General features: G+C 48.8%; 1 protein-coding gene across 1 annotated transcript; it reads left to right on the forward strand.

Annotated features, from left to right (window-relative positions):
- Positions 1-265: 265 nt before the first annotated feature.
- PEX11B (peroxisomal biogenesis factor 11 beta) lies at positions 266-13,317 on the forward strand. Its single transcript, XM_063146120.1, has 4 exons — positions 266-423; positions 4,570-4,685; positions 7,707-7,908; positions 10,918-13,317. The coding sequence occupies exons 1-4, from the start codon at positions 368-370 to the stop codon at positions 11,291-11,293; spliced, it is 750 nt and encodes a 249-aa protein (XP_063002190.1). The 5' UTR covers positions 266-367; the 3' UTR covers positions 11,294-13,317.
- Positions 13,318-23,382: the final 10,065 nt, after the last annotated feature.

The raw sequence follows: 23,382 nt of genomic DNA on the forward strand, positions 1-23,382 counted from the left end.
GCCAATGGGGGCCGCGCGAAAGCCGGGGGGAGCGGGGGGCGGGCGCTCCGGGGCTGTTACCCAATCGCCGGCGCGGACGCGGGAGGCTGGACCAAGCGCTCCGCCGCCAGCCAATCCACGCGGCTTTTTAGCTCCCCCGCCCATTCGCAGCTCTCTGTTCGGTTGATTTTGTCCCTCGGGCGCTTCTGTACTGACCCCGGAAGTGGCGGCGGCGACGGCGGTTTCCTTGGTGCCGCGGCCCAGGGGACGGGCCGACCCGACCCGTCGTAGAGTGCGTCTTTCGGCCCGCAGCGGCAGCAGGCTGACAGGGCCTGGGCTCGGGCGGAGCGGCACCAGGAAGGCCGGGGGAGGCTGGCTGGCCGGCGCCATGGATTCCTGGGTGCGGTTCAGCGCCCAAAGCCAAGCCAAGGAGCGGGTCTTCAGGTTTGCTGCTGCGCGGGGACGGGCTGGGGCTGGGGCCTCTTCAAAGCTGCCCCCACTATTTGGGAGGAAGCTGGGGCGGGCAGGAGATCCCTGCGCTGAGCTGGGGATTTGGGGGTTGGACTAGATGACCTCTAAGGCCCCTCTTAAGTTTCTGGTTCTGTTGCTGTTGGGCGAGGCAGTTTCGCCTTGGCAGCGAAGTCTTAACTGTGGTTCACCTAGGGTGACCCTGTGGAAAGGAGGACAGGGCACCTGTGGCTTTTAACAGCTGTGTAGAAAAGGAGATTTCAGCAGGCGTCCTTTTATTTATTTATTTATTTGTTTATTTATTGCATTTCTATACCGCCCAATAGCCGGAGCTCTCTGGGCGGTTCGCAAAAATTAAAAACATTCAAAGTATAAAACAACAGTATAAAACCATAATCTAAAATACAATATAAAAGCACAACCAGGATAAAATCAGCAGCAATGCAAAATTTAAAACAACAAGTTAAAATTTGTTTATAGACTGTTAAAACGCTGGGAGAATAAATAGGTCTTCACCTTGCGTCTAAAGGCATGTAATGTAGGTGCCAAGCGAACCTCCTTAGGGGTGCCACAGCAGAGAAGGCCCTGCTCCTGGGAGCCACCTGCCTCACTTCCTTTGGCAGGGGCTCGCGGAGAAGGACCCCTGAGGATGACCTTAGGATCAGGGCAGGTCCATATGGGAGGAGGCGTTCCTTCAGATAGCCTGTCCCCAAGCCGTTTAGGGCTTTAAATGTTAATACCAGCACTTTGGATCAGGCCCGGACCTGGACTGGCAGCCAATGAAGTTGTTAAAGGACTGGCATAATGTGATCTCGCCGGCCAGTCCCTGTTAGTAACCGTGCTGCCCTGTTTTGTACCAGTTGAAGTTTCCGGACCCTTTTCAAAGGCAGCCCCACGTATAAACGCATTGCAGTGATCCAAACGAGAGGTTATCAGAGCATGGATCACTGTAGCTAGGCTACAGAACTGTTAAAGCTGCAGGAGCTATACTAGAGTGACCAGATACAAAAGAGCTTTTCCCCCATCATGTGATGGTTTCCTTGCTTTTGTGCAGTGTTTTTCCCTGTCCCAAAACTTACAAGTGCCGCTTCCTACAGCCAAGTAAGAAAAGGAAAACACACCAGCAAGATGGCTGTTCTTTTTCCTTTACTTTTGAGCTAACTCTCCCTTGTTCAGGGGTGCAGAATGTCAGCGTCATGGGCCAAATCCAGCCCATTTGTGAACCTAATCTGGCCCTGTGCAGTTCTCAAGCTGGCCCTCATCCTCCGGCCGCAACCCCTTTCCCTGAACTTTGGTTGTTTTGCAGCTTTTGTTCAGCCCACCCCCCACCCCCATTCAGTAAGGTTGCAATGCCTCTCCTAAGGTTTAGAAACTGACTGTAAGAGCTTTAAGCTACAATATGTTGGAGCTTTGGGTGGGAGGGGGGTTTGGCCCCACCCTTGCAATGCAGCCCCCAAGAGCTTCGCTGAAATGAAAATTGGCGCTTGGGCTGAAAGAGGGACAACAGCTGTGATCTACGATCTCACTGTGGGGTCTGGGAAAATTCCTTGCCTCTGTTGTGAGCTCAAATTACAAGAAGCCAGATTCCGGCTGGACATCAGGAAAAACGTCCTGACTGGTAGAGCAGTATGACAATGGAACTAATTCCCTAGGGAGGTTGTGGGCTCTCCCACACTAGAGGCCTTCAAGAGGCAGCTGGACAACCACCTGTCGGGGATGCTTTAAAGGTAGATTCCTGCATTGAGCAAGGGGTTGGACTTGATGGCCTTAGAGGACCCTTCCAACTCTATAATTCTATGAAAGTGAGTGGTGAAGGCTCCTTGCACTTAAGTTTTCTCATGCAGCTCTTAGTTTTCCCAGATGTCCAAGCCCGTGACTGTCAAGGTTGTTATGATCCAAAAGCAAAGAAAGGAAACTTCCCAAAACTTCAGAATAACAGTTAATTTCTGAAGGTACCCTTTGTAAATAATTTGGCCAGATTGTTGACCGGGGCTGGTTACAGGGAGCAGACAACTCCCCTGTTAAAACAGCTCCACTGGCTTCCAGTCTGTTTCCGGGCACAATTCAAAGTGCTGGTTATGACCTATAAAGCTCTATATGGTTCGGGTCCAGGTTATTTGAAAGAACGTATTCTCCCTTATGAGCCTGCCCATGCTTTGAGATCTTCTGGAGAAGCCCTTCTTTCAGTCCCACCTTCTTCACAGGCACACTTGGTGGGAACATGGGAGAGGGCCTTCTCGGTGGCTGCTCCAGTGCTCTGGAACTCTCTTCCCAGGGAAGCTAGGCTGGCTCCCTCCTTGATGGGCTTTCGGAAGCAGGCTAAAACTTTTTTGTTCAAGCAGGCCTTTGGAGAATAATCCGGCCCTCCATCTATGTTAATGTCTTATAATTTTGTTGTGTGTTTTTTAATAGTTTATGGTTTTGTTTCCCTCCCCCCCTGAATATTTTAAACTTTGTAAGGCCACCTTGAGGCCCAGCATTGGGCAAAAGGCGGGATACAAATAAATATAATAATAATAATAATAATAATAATAATAATAATAATAATATTATAAATAACAGGACCAAGTGGTTTACAAGATACTGCCTTTTCAAAGAGGAGCGATCCACAATATGGTTTTGCTTCTCCTTTTAATATAGTGATGGCAGAAACATAGGATGATATAACTTCTCCGTTCTTCTCGCATCTTATGATGGCATTCTGTAAGACTGGCCAAGGGGTCCACATCAGTATCACAGAATCATAGAATAGCAGAGTTGGAACTTTATTTTCTTTCTTGAGAATATGTCAGTTGCTCTCTTGGAGACCTTTCTATTTGGTTAGGCAGTTGGCCCTTCAAGGTTAAGCCAGTGCAGGTGTTTACTTCCAATGTTTTCTTCAATGCAAGCTGGTTCAACCGGATCCTTACAGATAAGTTGGGACACCTTCTGTTGTAAGCCATCAACAGGTTGATAAGCAATTCCTGGTTTCATTCTAGAGATGAATCTTTTATTGGCTCTTTCTAGAGGGGCCTATAAGTCAGTGGTACTGAGAGCATGCTTTGCACAAGATCACTGCAGTGGGCTAGACCACAGAATCATAGAATAGCAGAGTTGGAAGGGGCCTCTAAGGCCATTGAGTCCACCCCCACCCACCCCGCTCAGTGCAGGAATCCACCTTAAAGCATCCCTGACAGAGGGTTGTCCAGCTGCCTCTTGAAGGCCTCTAGGGTGGGAGAGCCCACCACCTCCCTAGGTCACTGGTTCCATTGTCGTACATTACAAAGCATCTTCTGTATGCCAGGCCAGGCTCATGTTGTCTAGAACTGCTAGCAATGAAGAGGTGATCCCAAAGGTGTGCTGTAGGTGTGATTTATTTCTGAAACACCCCTGTAAATGTTCTGTTCCGCCTCCTGTGTTTTCTGGAAATTCTTCTTCATTAGAAGCAACTGCAAAATGCAATCTAGCTGTTTAGACGCACACTATTTAACTATTGGAACACCTACAACGTCCTTCAAAATGCCAATTACAATTTCTTCAATCCAAAGGACCAAGGTGGATGGCAGGAAGAACTTTAAACTACACTAGGCTGGGATTTTGGGTGGTTTCAGCTCCGCTGTCTGAAATTGAATTTGGCTCTCAGTCTGAAAGTGGTTCCCTGCCATAACTACTGTTTCTTGCACCCCTTAGATTGTCAGAGTATATAATCCCCTCCCCTCTCTTCTCCTTTTGCCTTTTTTCCCCCTTGCAGTGCCAGATATGATGATGATGATGATATTTTATTTATTACATTTCTTTACCGCCCCATAGCCGAAGCTCTCTGGGCGGTTTCCGTAAGATTAAAGCAATTAAAAACAATACATGAAATTTAAAACCACAAAAACGTGCAACCTACACAGAAACATATATCTAAAAACAATTATCAACAACTATAAAAACAGATCCAGAATTGATGAAGCTCATCACGTATTGCTAAACGCCTGGGGTGGGTGGGGAAGTTTTAACCTGGCACCTAAAAGAGAGCAATGTTGGCACTAGGCGGGCCTCGTTGAGGTGGACGAGGATTCAGTTTGGTCCTGTGTTTCTTCTCTAGCCGGCTAACCCCTCGTTCGTGTTGTCCTTCCTCCCTGCTTTTCTCCCCAGGGCTGCCCAGTACGCCTGCACTCTCCTAGGCTACACGCTGCAGAAGAATGGGGCCAGCCCCGCTTTCCTCGCTCGGATCAAGCAGCTGGAGGCTCACATGAGTTTGGGGCGCAAATGTAAGTGCCCCCGGGGAACTGACTGGCGGGCGGTGGGGCTTGGTGGTGTTCAAGAAATGCAGGCTCCCATCCGTCATGCTACGTTATTCTGGCACCTGTTTCGCCTTTTGGATTTGCAAAGCGTTTCATAATAAACGAGGAGCGGCCCTGCTCACCTGGATTGAAGGGACGATGAGACCACATTATGCCAGCCCTTTTCCAGCTTCATTGGCTGCCAGTCCAGGTCCAGGCCCGATTCAAAGTGCTGGTATTAACATTTAAAGCCCTAAACGGCTTGGGGCCAGGTTATCTGAAGGAACGCCTCCTCCCATATGTACCTGCCCGGACCCTAAGGTCATCCTCAGGGGTCCTTCTCCGCGAGCCCCTGCCAAAGGAAGTGAGGCAGGTGGCTACCAGGAGGAGCAGGGCCTTCTCTGCTGTGGCACCCTGGCTGTGGAATGAGCTCCCTGAGGAGGTTTGCTTGGCACCTACATTATATGCTTTTAGATGCCTTTTTATTCTCCCAACATTTTAACAGTCTATAAATAAATTTTAACTCGGTGTTTTAAATTTGTAATTTTGCATTGCTGCTGTTTTTATCTGGTTGAGCTTTTATATTGTATTTTATATGATGGTTTTATACTGTTGTTTACAGTATAGAAATGCAATAAATAAATAAATAATAAATAAGGGACACCGACTTGAGCCTACTGTTTCCCAGAGCGGGTGGCCAGATGCCTCCATGAAGGCCAGAAGCAAAGCCGAAAGGCGCTGGGGCTCTCTCTCGCGTTCCTTCCTAGCACCACCCCTCTTGTCCTTCTGGAGGCTGCATCTAGCCGTTGAGGGACTTAAGGTGCAAACCTATGCATGGCTAGATGGAAAAAAGGCCTACAACCCCAGCATGCCCCAGCCAGCTGTGCAGTGTAGGCCTTTTCTTCTGTCTAAACATGAAGATTGCGCCCTTATTCTACATAAATTTCTCTACTCCCTTTTATAAATGATCTAAGCTAGTGGCCTCTCTCATTTTGTTGACCGCAAACGTCATAAATTGTGAATTGTGTGTTTTCTGCTCTGTATGCAATGCAAATCAACAACAACAACAATAATAATATATTTATTTGTATCCCGCCTTTTAATAATAATAATATATTTATTTCTTATCCGCCTCTCCCTTTGGATCGAGGCGGGGAACAACATTAGAACAGGAATCAATACATCTTAAAAATTCTTGATTTTACATTGATCTGGATAGGTCTGCCGGAAAAGGCTAGTCTTTAAAGCTGCCTTAAAATCACACAGAGTTAATTTTACGAATCTCCTCCGGCAGGCCGTTCCATAATCCAGGGGCGACAGAAGAAAAGGTCCTCTGGGATACTGATGTCAGCCTAGTTTTAGTTGACTGAAATAAGTTCTCCCCAGAGGACCTGAGTGTGCGGGGCAGACTATATGGGAGAAGGCGATCCCACAGGTAACCTGGACCCAAACCATTTAGGGCTTTAAAGGTGATGACCAACACTTTGTACTTTGCCCGGAAACTAATTGGCAGCCAGTGGAGTGATTTTAATGTTGGGGTAATATGCTCACCCCTAGACCAACCTGGCTGTCATATTTTGAACTAGTTGGGCATATTTTGCCCAATGCTCGACCTCAAGGCGGCCTTACAAAATTTAAAACATATACATTTTAAAACCTATTTATTTATTTATTTATTTATTTATTTGTTACATTTTTATACCGCCCAATAGCCGAAGCTCTCTGGGCGGTTCACAAAAATTAAAATCACGAAGAGCATTAAAAACAACCAACCATCTAAAAACACAAATACAGAATACAATATAAAAAGCACAACCAGGATAAAACCACACAGCAAAAAAATTGATATAGGTTAAAATACGGAATTAAAACAGCAAAGTTTAAATTTAAGTTAATAGGTGTTAAAATATTGAGAAAAAGAAAAAGAAAATAAACCTAGGAAAAGAAATGTATAAAATATATATATTTAATAATAATATATTTATTACCTGTCTCCCTCTGGATCGAGGCGGGGAGCAACATTAAACACAATATAAATCAAATGCGTAAAACTGATTAAAAGAGCATATAAAACCAATACAATATTAGCAAAACCATAATAGTAATTAAATATTTATTTCTTACCTGCTTCTCCCTATGGACTGAGTCAGGGAACAACATTAAATACAATAATACACTATAAATCAAATGCATAATACTGATTAAAAGAGCATATAAACCCAATACAATATTAAAATAACAGTCAGAACATCTTAAAATTCTTAAGTTTAAACTTCAGCTGGGTGGGCCTGCAAGTGACCCTGAGTTCTCGTATTTATATGAGAGGAAGAAATATTTGGCCATGTTCTCTTGTGACCGCCCCTGCCCCGTTCTGCAGACAATGCACCACCAAAATCTAGAGATGGAAGAGGCTGTCAGAGCAGCTGTTAAGGCTAACTTTTCCTGTCGTAGGCATGGGAAGTATCCAACGTTAGTCCTACATAGAGTAGTCCCATTGAAAAGAATGACTTGTTAATCATGACTAACTGAAGTCCTATTCGTTTTGATGGGTCTGCTCTGTGTAGGACTAACATTGGATACTGTCCCATGTACCAGACAGTCAATTGGCACTAAATCTAGCTGTTGTTTATTTACAGCACCGTATTTCTTCGATTCTAAGACGCCATCGATTGTAAGACGCATGCTAATTTCAGTGCTGCCAACAGAAAAGAAAGCTTTGATTCTAAGAAATAATAAACGCACCCGCGATTCTAAGACGCACCCCGTTTTTAGAGATGTTTATTTGGGGGCGGGGGAGTGTGTCTTAGAATCGAAGAAATACGGTATTTTTTTATCCTGTTCCTCAGCCAGAAAAGAAGCATCTAAAAAGACATGATACACAAGTCAAAAAAGGGAGGAGGAGGAGGAGGAGGAGAAAATGAAGTCACCAGACAGCAGCAGGCTGCGTGGTGGTTCAGGGTTTCTCTTATGGAGAGCTGCAGACGCCTCACTTCTTCCCTTGTCTCCCAGTGTTCCGGTTGGGGAACTCTGCAGATGCCCTGGAGGCCGCCAAGCGGGCCATCCACCTGTCGGACATGGTCCTCCGCTTCTGCGTCACCGTGAGCCATCTCAACAGAGCCATGTACTTTGCCTGCGACAATATCCTGTGGGCAGGGAAGTCGGGCCTCGTCCCACACATGGACCAGGAGAAATGGAGCCAGCGGTCGTTCAGGTGAGAAGGAGCTCTCCTCCTCCTCCTCCTCCCCCCCCTCTGGCCAGCCTTGTCTTCCTTCCCCACTCTGCTTGGCCAAAACAAGGGAAAATGTGCCAGGGGATGGCTGTGTGTTGTGGGGGTCCCAGCAGTGGGAAATTCAGGGCCCAGGCAGATCTGTGAGGCCAGTCCCGCACAGAAATGGGTTTCAGGCACGACTGCCGGTGTTTGATGGTGGGCAGAGTCAGCTGTGGATTGCCTAGCTCCGGGATGGGGGTGCCTCTGGCCCGCGGGCCTGATCCTTGCTGCTGAGCTGCCCCCTCCATCCCGCAAGGCCTCAGGTCAGGGCTTGCCCCCTCCAGGGAGGCAGAGGGGCCGGAGCAACTACACCCCAGCCCCGAGGCTCAGTCTGCTTCACTCCTCCATTCTTGGCCCAGGAGAGGCGGGGCCCGTCCTTCAGGGGAGTCTGCCTTCTCACCGCCATTGTTTCTGTCGCTCCCCTGTCTCATCACTTGCACAGCAGGCCGGGGCTTCTGCTTCTCCCTGTCTCCTTCTCGCCACCTCCATTGCCTGGGCTGTGAACAAGCCGTTGGCCATGAGGAAGAGGAGGAGCAGGTCCAGGGGGCTCTTGCCAGTGGGCCCTGGGCTTGTGCCCGGCCGTGCCCACCCTGGACGCAAGCCCTGCTGGAACGGCTGCTCTGTGATTTGCTTTTGCACAGGGAAGGAGGCAGGAAGGTGTCAGGGGCAGGGCTTCGGGGGAAGAGGCCTGCCCCGACGTCACGCAGCCTGCCGGGTTGGTCCTGGAGGCAGCCTGCCTCCCAGGACCCATCCAGATCCCCACCTATGGTCTAGGTCAGCCTTCCTCAACCTGGGGCGCTCCAGATGTGTTGGACTACAACTCCCAGAATGCCCCAGCCAGCTGGCTGGGGCATTCTGGGAGATGCAGTCCAACACATCTGGAGCGCCCCAGGTTGAGGAAGGCTGACCTAGGTGCTGTGAGTGAAAGTGAAAGGTCTGTTCAGCTGGAGCCCTGGGTAGAGAGGGAGTCCTGCATGGGGGTATTTCTTCGATTGTAAGACGCCATCGATTGTAAGACGCACCCTAATTTCAGTGCCACCAACAGAAAAGAATCGCACCCGCGATTCTTAAGACGCACCCTGTTTTTAGAGATGTTTATATGGAGGGGAAAGTGCGTCTTAGAATCGAAGAACTACGGTATATATCTGTCCTTGGAAGGTATATATCAGAGCAGTTCCTCTGCCTTGGCGTTTCTCAAACCGTGCTTCGGAGAATGCTGACCTTCCGTTAGAGTCAGTGACCGGCTGGAATGGCAATCAAGAAGGAGCCAAACGGCCATTGATCCCAGGTCACCCTATGGCGTCCTTCCCCAACCTGGTGCCCACTAGATGTGTTGGACTACAACTCCCATTCTCCCCAGTCAGCACGACAATTGCTGGCTGGGCACGATGGGAGGAGTTGTTGTTTTAAAATGTATTTATTTAGTGGTTGTATATACTACTTACCACTTTTAAAAATATCTCTAAGAGCTGCTGTCTGAACACGTCTGGAGGAGGGCACATGGTTGCAGAAAGCTGCCCCTGCCAATTGAGCTTTGCCCTCCGTCCTCTCCCTCAAGGGGGAACAGCGTCCAACAGAAAGGCCTGGGAACTCCCCAGCGGGTTCTCCATGGTAAAGGCCTCTCTGCACAGGGCGATGTTGGAAGAGCTTTCCTGAGGGCACGTGCTCAAGTGGCCCAGAGCCCTGGGACGGCCTCTGGGGCTGCAGGGCCAACCAGAAACATCGCTCAAACAGGCCCCGTGTCCCCCCTCACCTCTGCCTGTCCTCCCTCTGTGGTGTGCCGAGCAGGGTGAGGGGGGACACTGGGCTTGTTTGAGCGATGTTTCCGGTTGCGCCTGATGGCCCTGCAGCCCCAGAGGCCGTCCCGGGGCTCTGGGCCACTGGAGCACGCGCCCTCAAGCGTGGCCTAGAGTCCTTCGCGATGCACAGGGGGCTTCTGGAGCTCCAGTACTGTTTTGGTTCCCCCACGAGCCCCCTCGGACTCGGCGGGCGAAACCCTAAATGGGGGCGTGATGGGCATTAGCAAAGCAGAAGGGCCGGCAGGGCGGAGCTGGGCTTGCTGGGCATCACGCCCAGCACTGTTTCCCAAAGGCCAGCCAGGCATTGCGTAGCCCTCCCAAGCAGTCGGGCTGGAGGGGCGCCTTCAGGGGCCCGTCAAAACGGTGACGCTGATGGGCTTCTTGAAACGTGGGAATGGCTGGGGAGGCGTTCCACACCTACCAGCACCCGTCGAGAACATAAGATGGGTGGGAGATCCGAGGCTCTCTCGGACTCCAACTCCCATCGCCCCTGACCTTTGGCCATGCTGGCTGGGGCTGGTTGACGTCCATCAGCATCTGGCAGGCCACAGCCTGTGACATGAGAGCTGCCATGCTAGGCCAGACCAGCGAGGGCATAGGTCGCCCAGTGTCCTGTTCCAGGTGCTTCGAAGCAGGGTGGGAACAGGGCCAACTCTCCGACTGTTCGTCCTTGGCATCAGGTACTCAGCAGCATATTGTGCCTGCTCATGGAGGCTCCATTTTGCTGTCCCACCGACTTCCCTCTTACTCCGTGTAAGGGAAGGACTCTTACTCTGCGTAAGAGAAGATTGAGGGAAGACATAATAGCCCTCTTCAAATACTTGAAAGGTTGTCACACAGAGGAGGGCCAGGATCTCTGCTCGATCCTCCCAGATTGCAGGGCACGGAGAAACGTGCTCAAGTTAAAGGAAGCCAGATTCCGGCTGGACATCAGGAAAAACTTCCTGACTGTTAGAGCAGTACGACAATGGAACCAGTGACCTAGGGAGGTGGTGGGCTCTCCCACACTAGAGGCCTTCAAGAGGCAGCTGGACAAGCATCTGTCAGGGATGCTTTAGGGTGGATTCCTGCATTGAGCAGGGGGTTGGACTCGATGGCCTTAGAGGCCCCTTCCCACTCTGCTATTCTATGGTTCTTTTCTCTCCCCTCCCAGGTATTATCTCTTTGCACTGATCATGAACCTGAGCCGGGATGCCTATGAAATCCGGCTGCTGATGGAGCGTGAGGCGGACGGGAAGCACCCCCAAAGTGGGGGCAGAGGCGATGAGGGCTCCGTGGCGAGGGAGGACGGCCGGCTCCAGCATCTGGCGGTCAGGCTGAAGCTGCAGCTCCGGCTCCTGGGCCACGTGCTGCGGAACAACCCCCCGCTGCTCCTGGACGTGGTGAAGAACGCCTGCGACCTTTTCATCCCCTTGGACAAGCTGGGCCTGTACAAGACCAGCTCGGGCTTTGTGGGGCTCTGCGGCTTGACGTCTTCCGTCCTGTCGATCCTCGCCATCGTCCACCCGTGGCTGAAGCTGAAGCCTTGAACGGAGCTGCGGGGGCCTGCTGGCTTTGCGGGCGGGGGACGTGGCTAGTGACTCGACTACATCTGCCTTTTGGGTGACGTGGCTTCCTTCGGACTTGGGTCTTGGACCTCTTGGGGATTTTTTATTTTTTATTTTGCAGGGGAAGGAAGGGGGGGGCACTTCTGTTTCTCATTATTAAATGGAGGCCAGCCATTTTCCCGGACGTCATGAGCAAACCTCCTGACCCTTCTGGGCCACCGTACTACTGCCCTCCTATGCAGATAGTCCTCAAGATGTATTCTGTCCCCTGTGCCTATCTTCTCCCCTCCCTTTTACCTGCCCCCATACCTCTCCTCACAAATTCCCCTGCTCACCCAGCTGCTCTTGAACTCATCTTGGGCTACTCCAGTGGTTCGGCCTCCCTTGTGAACCGTGGGAATGCGTCTTTCGTTGCCCCGGCGTTTGAGCCGGGAGGGGCGTTTGGAGCTGTCCCCCCCACTGTCTTCCAATTTGACCAGGGGAACAAGGCCGAGAAGCGAAGTTCCACGCTTGTCCGGGCGCACTCATGATGGTCGTCCGCACGGGCATGGGACGTACCTGAGTCCCCAAGGCAGGGCAGGTGGGAAGAAGCCCTGTTCCGTTCACGCTGCTTCTTCTTTGGTGTGAAATGCACGAGAGGGAGGAGCCAGGGGGCAACCTGGGGGTCCACCACTCATTCAGAGCAGGGGCTCCTTCTTTGCAGGTCGGGCTCCCGTCCCCCCTCCACTTAACGAGGGCACGCAAGATATTTGGGGCTTACAGGCTTATGCGCCGTTAACTCCTTTTCACGGTTGATTTGTAAGAATCCTCCCCCTTCCATCCTTTCTTTTTTATATATAAAAAATATCCGTTAACATCTCGTGAGCCGCCCGTCTCGAGCTGCAGTCAGTTCCACGGGCTCGTCTTTGGTACCTCGTCATGGTTGGTGGCGATTATCTTTATTAGTTCTGAGCAAGAGTGCTGGTTTCCTGGCAGGCAGCTGTTGGAAACTGGCTTTCTGTACTCCAGATCCGGCGCGCCCCATCAGATTTTTTTTCCTCCCCAAAATCAGACACTTTTAAAAATCAAGCTTCCGGCCATCATGATTTCACAGCAAGGCCTGGCCTGAGAAGGCTGCCATCAGACGGGAGAATTTTGCACCTTTTTTCCCCATCACACAGCCATGATGCCAGAAGCTGTACCCAGCAGACGTCTCCTTCTGTGCAGCTTGTAAAAAGCGCAGGAGCCCTGTCAGAGTATGCACTTGGCGCCCTGTTCTTCTTAATCAGCTGCCCCTTCACGGATAATTTGAGCAGCCGCTGGACAGAATTTCTGCCTGCTCTCAGCTGCTACAGCCGTCGGACCTGGGTCTAGTTCTCAACCTGTGACGAGGCGATACCGCTGCAGCCTGGAGTGTGGGGAGACAATGTCTCAATGCTCCCCCGTACAAGGGGAAACGTCCCACCGCATTAGAGGAAATTAGCATGATGAAAAGTTCAGGTGAAATTCTTCCTCTCTTGACACGATCGCCTTCCATGTGCGCGGGATTCTTTCTATGGGGCGTCTTCAAGAATCTGACCCCCCCCAAACACACACACACGCACACCCCTCGAGTCTGACACGGATTTTCCACCTCGGTAAGGGCGAGGCCCAGCTTTCCCCAAGCTGGTACCCTCCAGAGATATCGAAAGGTGACCCTCAGAATTCCCAGCCAGCTACATCTGGAGGGCACCAGGTTGAGGAACGCTGAGCTCGGCTCCCTTTCACCTGCTGCTCATTGCACCCCTGTTTTCCTCCCTGCTCTCTGGCCAAGGCCACTAGCCGCTTGGGCAGCGGGCTGTTAGCTCCTGGCCCTGGCCTGTCCTCCCCCACCCCGCAAACCCAATTCTGTTGCCCCTCCTATACTGCCTGTAAAGTTCCTCTTCCTTCCACCCCTTCTCCCCGCGCCCAGCCACACCTGTACCCTCTTGTAAATCTGTCAAACGAACGGGTGATCACTTGATCTAATAAAAGAACTGTTGGTGTAACTGGTGTAGCTTGGGTCATTTTTCCTTGTGTGTGGGTCATCCGTGGTTGCAAGGGACTGCATTGGGGGCGCACCGCTCTCTCTCTTCCATTGCCTTTGCATCTGCTCATCGCCCTTGGGCCACTTTGCTGCCAAGCTGCTGGAGGAGAAGGCCATCCACGGCTACTAGCCCTGATAGCTATGTGCTACCTCCAGTATCTGATGCAGTAAGCCTGTGTGCACCAGTTGCTGGGGAACATGGGCGGGAGGGTGCTGTTGCACCACGTCCCGCTTTGTGGGTCCTGAGTCAACAGCTGTTTGGCCCCTGTGTGAACAGAGCGCTGGACTAGATGGGCCCACGGTGGTCTGATCCGGCATCAGGGCTCTTCTGGTGTTCTTATGCTGCTCTCTCTTCAAAAGCAGCAGGAGCGGAAGGCTGATGGAGATGTGAACCCCCTTTCTCTCAAGATTGCTCCCCATGGAAAGATTGCTGGGGGGACGGGCTGCTTGCAGCTAGTCAGTCTCTTGCTTCCATCAATCTGGCAGTCTGGTGGCCGCAGGATGGCCACAGTCTTATGAGCTAGCTATCAGGGGTGGGCAGCCAGGTTTTTGGTGTGGGTTGAATTGTTCCTCCCAGGCACCCCTTGCACCCCTTTTCCACCCCACCCGGGCCAAGGCAACTAACCACTTGGGCAGTGGGGTTTTAGGTCCTTGCTCTGGCCTGTCGCTCCCACCCGCAAACCCAATTCTGTCACCAGCCGTCTCTGAATGGCCACAGCCGCTGATGTCATCACCATTCCCAATGAGCCAGTGTGGTGTAGCGGCTGGAGTGTCAGACTGGGAGTCGGGAGATCTGGGTTCTAGTCCCCACTCGGCCATGGAAACCCACTGGGTGACTTTGGGCCAGTCACAGCCTCTCTCAGCCTACTTCACAGGGTGGTGGTTGTGAGGATAAAATGGAAGAGGATTATGTATGCCACCTTGGGTTCCTTGGAGTAAAAAAAAGTAGGATGTCAATGCAATAACAAATAAAAAATAAAATAATTTCCCTCACCTGTTTTGTGTTTTTCTGCATTTGGAGGGGCACGGGGAAAGGTGGGCCTTAGGGGTCAAGCAAGGCCCCAGGGCTTTGTGGAGATGGCAAGGGTAGCTCATTGAGAACGGGAGCATGGTAATTTGGGGGATGTGTGGTTCTTGATGTTCTATCTCGGTTAAATGTAATCGTTTTACAGCACACTTTCCTTATCTGCAGACAAAGCAGCTTGCAAGCTGAAATCCGTAAAAGCAAGTAATAAACTTTGCTGTGTTCTCTTATCAAAATAACAGCAGATGTCCAAAATGCCAACCGGTGATAGCAGTGAGAAGAATGGATTATGGATTTTATTCCTCGTATTATTATTTTTTTTTTTAAAAAAAGATGTTCTGCTTTATTTCCCTTCCTATGTTATCTCTTCTCGTCTTATTGTATCTCACATCAACCCTGCAAGGTAGGTTAGGCAGAGAGAGAGAGAGATGGTCCCCAAATCACCCACTGAAATTACAGCTGACCTGGGGGACTTCAATTTTCATGTCTCTTCCAGCTAAGATGGTTAGATAGCTTGTGCCTCCTCAGCATTACACTCCTATGTTTTGGCCTTCAGTTTCTGTGATCCTTCACCATTAGTTAAGCAGGCTAGAACTGATAGGAGTTGTGAATCAAAGCCTCCATTTCTGGTCTAAGACAAGTGTTCCAGCTGTGATGCTACGCTATTGCAACGTCCTGATCCAGAGACCTACTATGCAACCCCAAACCTTTGCCGAACGTCTTTAGGATGGGTGATACACTTCAAAATAGACGAAAGTGTTGAATAAAGCATCTGTATTGAAATATACCATAAGAACATCAGAAGTGCCCTGATGCTGGATCAGACCAAGGGTCAATCTAGTCCAGCACTCTGTTCACACAGTGGCCAACCAGCCATCGGCCAGGGATGAACAAGCAGGACATGGTGCAACAGCACCCTCCCGCCCATGTTCCCCAGCAACTGGTGCACACAGGCTTTCTGCCTCTGATACTGGAGATAGCACACAACCATCAGGGCTAGTAGCCATGGATAGCTTTTGCCTCCAGGAATTTATCCAACCCCCATTTAAAGCCATCCAGATTGGTGGCCATCACCACATCTTGTGGCAGTGAGTTCCATAATTTAACTATGTGCTGTGTGAAGAAGTCCTTCTTCTTATTTGTCCTGGATTTCCCACCACTCAGAGAGCTTCCGCTATGAGGCGGTATATAAATGCAATAAATCAAATCAATCATGGAATGACCCCATGGGGTTCTAGTATTTTGATAGAGGGAGAAAAATGTCTCCCTCTCCACGTTCTCCACACCCTGCATACTTTTGTACACCGTCTATTTTTGTAACTTCAATGCAAACCAACAGTAAAATGCAAGCACACAATAAACTGCAGAAGCAAATAACCAAGAGAGTAGCAAATTTTAAAAATCCTGCAATTTGAAGCAAGCGATAAGTAAAACAAAACCAAGGAGTTTAAAAATTCACCTGTAAAGCAGCCCCGTTGCTCAGAGAGAGCTGGGTGTAGCCAACGTGTCATAAACTAGCCAGCTCAGAAGGTGGTGCTACTCGCCTACGCTTGATGCAGCTTCTAACAAGAATTTGGAAGGAGAGCAGTGCTTTAACTCTTCCCATGGCTTAATATATTTATTATGTAATTTGCAAAGCACGGTCAAATGTACGCAGTGTTTCATAGGTAAAATTGATCCCTGCCCGGAGGAACTTACAATCTAAACTTTGACAGTGGGGAAGGCAGCAGAGAAGGGTGTGTGTGTGTGTGTGTGTGTGTGAGCGTGTGTGAGAGAGAGAGAGATTCTGTGATTCACCTCAGTCCTGTCTGGAAATCTGTCCCCTCTGAACAAATCTGTCCCCTCACCAGAGTATTATCAGATGGGAGAGGACGGCGTGTCCTGTTTTCAGTGCCCATGGAAATGCACACTGTACGTTCTGTGCCGTTGCCCAAAAGCTGTCAATGCCGACAGAAGTCTGACTTGAGCAGATGAGAACTGTGTTATTGTCTATGGTCTTTCAGCCCAGGAGAAAGAGTCAAAGGGCATCTTCTTGGCCCTCCTTGTGGGACACGTTTCCGGCTTCGTCACTGTAAACGTGGTCAAGTTACTTTCTGCACCAGCAACAGGTGTGAGTCAGGGAGAAAGAGAGAAAAATCTGCTCCCTTATGCCAGCCCCACAGGAATGGAGCAAAAGCCCACTGCCCTTGTGTCTCTCCTATAGATTTCAGTGGGGCTGGTGCAGGAGAACCGCCCGCAAAACCGTGCCCTGAGGAGGGCAGTTCCTCCATGTAGTTCTGGCACATGACCAGAGCAATAGAGGATTAATTCCGAGCATTTCTTGTAACATAAGTCTCCGTGACTGGTAAGGACGATAAAAGGGCCTTAAAAATCAGCTTGCTGTATATTCAAGCATGCAGTGTAAACTGAGAATAAGTGTGTTATCATTTGTTAATGGAATACTGGGTAAGCAAATGAGGCATATTGTGTTTTTAAAAACGACAACAAAGAATATTGAGTATTCTTTGCAACTTAAACATAAATCAAATTTTAATTACAATAATAAAAAAAGCATTTCTCGCACCATCTACTTTGTTTTTTGGGTTTTTTTACTGGAGCTTGGGATCCGCCAACCGCAGTCGTGTGCAGATCAGTGGTGCACGATGTAGCCGTTTCGACATGTGCTGCGAATTTTGGACCATGCTCAGCCGCTCACGTTCAGCCGTTTCTGATCAGTACCAGAACCAAGATGACAAGTCCTTTCTTATGAAGATCCACTCCTAGCTTCCCCTCTGAATGTTCTTTTTCGGCAACCTAATTTGGGGAGTGGGGGGGGACATTTCAGTTGTTGCTGTTGTTAGAGAATTGGGAGTCGAAACTTCTGGCAGACCTGCTGCAAATCACCCGGAGATCTACCAGTACTATCATCGCCACATCCAGTTTTGTGAAGGCCCATGACAGGACACCCTACCTGGGGTCCTTCTCGTAGTGCATCCACCTTCCTCCCTCTCCTCTTCCTCATCGTGGCCACCATTTGCTTGCCAGAGTGGATTCACCACCCCCTGACATTGGAGCCACCAACCTCCAATGCTTCCATCCGCAACATTTAGTTAAAATTCTCAGGGAGCAGGGAAGTGAAAAAAGTAGGTTTACACAGACGGAAGTTCCATGAGACAACTCTCTAGCAGGTCTTAGGATTCCGGCTTAAAGCATGGGGTTTTGAAAGGGAGGGGAGACATGAGAGCACTCTTCAAAGACTTAAAAGGTTGTCACACAGAGGAGGGCCAGGATCTCTTCTCGATCCTCCCAGAGTGCAAGACGCGGAATAACAGGCTCAAGTTAAAGGAAGCCAGATTCCAGCTGGACATCAGGAAAAACTTCCTGACTGTTAGAGCAGTACGACAATGGAACCAGTTACCTAGGGAGCCTCTTTTGTATCTGGTCACTCTAGTATAGCTCCTGCAGCTTTAACTGTTGTGATGAAGAGGGAATTTCACCAGGTGCTGCATGCCTACCAATGACCCCTGCTGAAATCCCTTTTTCAATGCAACTCTTAAAGATACAGGAGCCCGGTCCTCATTTCCATAAGGTCACCCGACTTAAACTGCCCATGTGACTTTACAGAAGACAGCCCTCTATTTCAGTTTCCCCCAACCTCGTGCCCTCCAGATGTATTAAACTACATTTTATGTATTTATTGCATTTATATCCTGCCTTTTCCCTCCAAATGATGGGAGCTGTAATTCCCCACAATTTCAAAGATATCAGCCATGCCAACACATCTGGAGCGCCACTGGGCATGCTGGCTGGGGAATGATGGGAGTTGTAGTCCCATCATTAGGAGGGCACCAACTTGGGGAAGAATCCTCTATTTGAAGAGCTACCTGCTCCAAATGCATTTTTAAAAAATAGTCAGTGGAGGCTGGTGGCTCTGATGTCAGTGGGTGGTGAATCTGCTCCGGGTTTCAATCAGAACTCTTAAGGAACTGTACAAGGGGCTCAGATTGATCTGGGTAAGGAACTCCCATGGTGTGTGTGTGTGAGTGTGAGAGAGAGAGAGAGAGAGAGAGAGAGGATTCTGCATTTGGAGACTTGGGCTTAAACGTGGTGGTTTCATGGTTTTGTGTAGGGCTGTGCACGCCCCCCCAAACCGCTTTGGATCCCGATCTGGACCTTCCATATCGGGCCCAAACTGGTTTGGGTCGATCCGGACCCCCCCCCATCCGCTCCGGAACTGGATCCGGAGCGAGATCCGGAGGTCTGGATCAATATTCGGATGCCATTTTGGGGGGCCCTTCCCCACTTACCTGCTTCCGCGGTGGAGGCAGGTAAGTGGGGAAGGGGGGGCAAAAGGCATATGAATAAGCCCCCCTCCCCCCTTAACTGGCTCCGCCGTACGCCACCGCACGGACCGTGGTGACGACGGAGCCAGGTAAGCCCCCCTTACCTGGCTCCGCCGCTGTCGCTGTACCAACCGCGACGGCGGAGGCAAGTAAGTCCCCCTCCCCACTTAACTGGCTCTGAAGCTTCGGAACAGTCTGAATTGATTTGGACCGTTCCGAACCGCTTCGAGTCAATCCGGATCTCCCCCGCTTCGCTCCGGAACTGGGTTAGGAGGTCCGGATCGGCCCGCTTCGCTTCGGATTTGGGGATCCAAAATGGAGCGGAGCACATCCCTAGTTTTGAATTCAGGCTTTGCTTTCCCATCCTCTGTCTGTCTTTCTGTCTGTCTGTCTGTGCCACCAGGGTCTGCTTGGGCCAGCCTGGATGCTTAGAAATTTGCATAGCAGCTTTCAGGTGCGGGAGAGAAAAAACAAGCCTTTTGATATTTCTCTTCCAATTCCTTAAAAAAACAAAACACCCATTACTGTGCTCTGAAACAGGCTTTGCTGAACACCTGCAGCAGCAGAACAAATGTTCCAAAACGTGTCAAGTGTTCGGCTACCTGGCTGCCCCCCCCCCCTTCCCACTTGTGTAATTTAGCAACGTTTAGGTTCATAAGCTCTGCGCTCGCTAAATGTTCACAGGCAGGGCCTTTTCTTCCTTCCCTACATGGGGTCCACCTGAGTCACTCCACACCCCTGCACTTTCCATTCACCAAGCAGCTTTTAAATTTTAACGTTTGATTTCAGGGAGAGGCTGTGATCTATAATACCCGCAAAGTTTATAATCTGTGGGAATGCAACTTTTTTTTTTTAGCAGAGGCGGCAGGGAAGATTGGTCTTCTTTTCTGCAGAATATAATGAACTGCCAGTGATCATTCTGATCTCTGCGAAGCAAAAAGGATCCCCACTTTTCTGGCATCTCTCCCCAACATTGCTGCTGTTTTTAATCTGGTTCAGCTTTTATATTGTATTTTATATCATGGTTTTATATTGTTGTTTTATACTTTGAATGGTTTTAATTTTTGTGAACCGCCCAGAGAGCTCCGGCTATTGGGCGGTATAGAAATGTAATTAATAAATAATAAATAAATAAATAAATAAATAAATGACTGTTTTGACATTTGGGATTGCCTTTTAAAAAAAAAATTCAGTTACTGAGCCCAAGTAGAGTTTTTCTGCGCTGCCTAGCAAAAGATGAGGATATTATTATTATTATTATTATTATTATTATTATTATTATTATTATTGATTGCATTTGTATACCGCCCCATAGCCGAAGCTCTCTGGGCGGTTCACATAAGATAAAAACACTTAAGAACAATATACAAAGATTAAAAACCACAAAACCAAGAAAAAATCACATACATTTAAAACCACTATAACAACTTTAAAAACAATGAGCCAAAAAACAGACCCACGGTCATTACATATTGCTAAATGCCTGGGAGAAGACCACAATGCCTCAGCGCATGCCACAAATTCTCTGTAACACAGGGATAAATACGTAACACTCTCTTCGGGCTTTTCTACACGAAGCATTTATCATGTGCTCATCATTCCCTATTCAAGTTTTTCATAAGTTCTTTAGATTATGTCATGACCCTCCAATTTAGCTTTTGTTTGAAAACAACTTTCAGCTAGGTGTTTTTTGTGTGTGTGTTTTTTAGAGCAGGGAAAATGGAGTGCTATTTCTGAAAGTGAAAGAAAACACGGTTTCCACTTGTGTACTTGCACTGTTCCGCTACACCACAGTGCCACCTAGGGATTAAGTAATGGAAAAGTGGGAAAGAACGTACTCTTAATGTAGTGCTCAGATCTGAATTCAGCGATGAAGTAAATACAGCAGGTTAACATCCGGCTAACGTTTTCTGAAGTTTTCTATCAGTTGGAGGTTCAAGGGGAGGGGGCAGCCTTAGCTCTAATTCTGCCATCTTTAATATATGTAATCACTTGTTTTTCTGAAAAGATAATACAATTCTTCAACCTCTTGTCCTGCAGCTTGCTTCCATCGCCATGAAATGAACGGTATTTAGTTCCCTGCCATGAATGGTACACTGTGTACCTTGGAATTGCTCTGTTTGAAAAACTGTACATGTGCAATTATGGTATTCATTGGCTGTGCCTAGTTTCCCCCCCCCCCACTCTCGTTCCAGGGTGGATTTGTCTCTTATAATGGTACATACAAACTGTACTATATGGGTTACTGTAGGGTAAAGGGTCCTTTTTGTTGTTGCTGTCAAAATATAGATTGTATTTTATTATTATCCCCGTGTTTGATATATTTATGACTTTTGTATTTATTAACTGATTTGATGTTTAAGCTTGGAGCTGAAAGTTTGTTCATAGGCTTATTGTAGCATTTTTATTAAGTAATTTTTATATTGCTGTCTTTTGATATCTTAGTGTTTGATACTATTATATGCTGTATGATCATACAATCGTAGAGTTGGAAGGGTCCTCTAAGGCCATCGAGTCCAACCCCCTGCTCAATGCAAGAATCCACCTTCAAGCATCCCTGACAGATAGCTGTCTTTTGAACACCCCTAGTATGGAAGAGTCCACCACGTCCCTAGGTCATGGGTTCCATTGTCGTACTGCTCTAACAGCCAGGAAGTTTTTCCTGATGTTCAGCCGGAATCTGGCTTCCTGTCACTTGAGCCCGCTATTCTGTGTCCTGCATTCTGGGATGATGTTCAGCACTTGGGGTTTCAATTTGGAGGGGAAAGTGGGATATAAATAAACAATGATGGTGATGGAAATCATTTTAAAAATAAAATAAAATACATTTTTTAATTATTATTATTATTATTATTATTATTATTATTATTTACATTTATATACCGCCCCATCGCCGAAGCTCTCCGGGCGGCTTGCAAAAATTAAAACAGTGAACATTAAAAACAAATATACAAAATTTAAAACCATAAAATGCATAAAAGCAGACAATAGCCATTTAAAACAACAATTCTGGGCATGGAAAGCCTGCCACTCACAACAGCCCCCTCCATGTGCATTTAAAGTAGGCAGTTTTGTATGTGCGTGCAATTGCACTCACCGCGTGTTCCTGTTAAGATGAGAGTCAAACCTCTCTAGTAGCGTGTAATACTTGTGTGCCAGTAGTGATGAGTAAATGCTGTTGTTGTTACCCCACAGAATGGCAAATTTGAGTCAAATTTGGGCTTCCTGTCTTTGAGTGTGTGTGTGTGTGTTTGTGTGTGTCTCAAGGATTTATTTATTTATTTATTTATTGCTTCACGGTCTTTGTGAAGCACATCTTGTGTCATCTCGTGGGATGCTGTCCTTAGTGCTGGTTGCTAGGCAACACAGAGCTTGCGGTCCTTGGGCTCAAACGCCCAGAGCCGGTGCGGTGGGGCTGCCAAGTCCCCTGGGGTGGGCTGACAGGTAACCGAGGGAAAGTTGCTACATCTGTCTTTGGGAAGGCTAAATCTTCTTCCCGGTGCCCTGCCTCTGGAGAGACTGAAAGAACTGGGCCTGTTTAGCCTGGAGAAGAGAAGATTGAGGGGAGACATGAGAGCACTCTTCAAATACTTAAAAGGTTGTCACACAGAGGAGGGCCAGGATCTCTTCTTGATCCTCCCAGAGTGCAGGACACGGAATAACGGGCTCAAGTTAAAGGAAGCCAGATTCCGGCTGGACATCAGGAAAAACTTCCTGACTGTTAGAGCAGTACGACAATGGAACCAGTGACCTAGGGAGGTGGTGGGCTCTCCCACCCTAGAGGCCTTCAAGAGGCATCTGTCAGGGATGCCTTAGGGTGGATTCCTGCATTGAGCAGGGGATTGGACTCGATGGCCTTGTAGGCCCCTTCCAACTCTGCTATTCTATGATTCTATGATTCTATGATTAAGTGTAAAAAGAACCTTGCTTAAAAGCAGCAGCCGCGGCTGCCAGCCAAAGCGTTTTTGGTTTCTCTGCTTTCCCCTTCCCCCCTGAAAAAGTGGCTTATGGTTTCAACTAAGGTTGTGCATGGACCCCACCCTGCTTGCTATGGAGAATGATTCGGAGTTTCCAATTTAGCCCTGATCTGCCTTGAGCTGGATCTGACCCTTCTCCGGATTGAGATTCAGATGTTGGAATTATTTGGACATCTGACGGGCCAAACAGACGGCTGGCGCCCGGCTTTCCTGAGCCTCCTGCTCCTTACCTGGACCTGCCATGAGCACCTGCAGCCATCCGGGCTTTTTCAAAGGAATCACCGTTTTAAAAATGGCCGTTCACTTGAAGCGGCATGGACGGCTGTGGGTGCTCAAACAGTTAAGGAGCAGGGGGCTCACGCAGTGAGGGAGTCTGGATCCATCTCAAGTGCTCTGAAGCACTTCTGACCCGAGCCAATACGACTCGGCCTGGAGCCAACCCGCTTCAGTTAGAGCCGAATCGGCTCACTTCGACTCAGAATTTGGATCCGGAGCCAAAACGGTGCACAGCCCTAGTTTCAACAACAGCTCCGTGGAGAGTGAAGGATGATATGGAGTGCTGCACCTATTGAATTTTCGCCTGTTTAAAATGCAACTTTTGTGAGTGTTGAGAAACATGTCCGTGAGGATAAAAGAAAATTATTACAAGCTTGTCTGGAGGTGGTACCTAACCCCAGTGAAATTAAATACGATAAATAAGACGA

The sequence above is a fragment of the Elgaria multicarinata genome, chromosome 21 (genome assembly GCF_023053635.1).
Source record: "Elgaria multicarinata webbii isolate HBS135686 ecotype San Diego chromosome 21, rElgMul1.1.pri, whole genome shotgun sequence".
Taxonomy (NCBI): domain Eukaryota; kingdom Metazoa; phylum Chordata; class Lepidosauria; order Squamata; family Anguidae; genus Elgaria; species Elgaria multicarinata.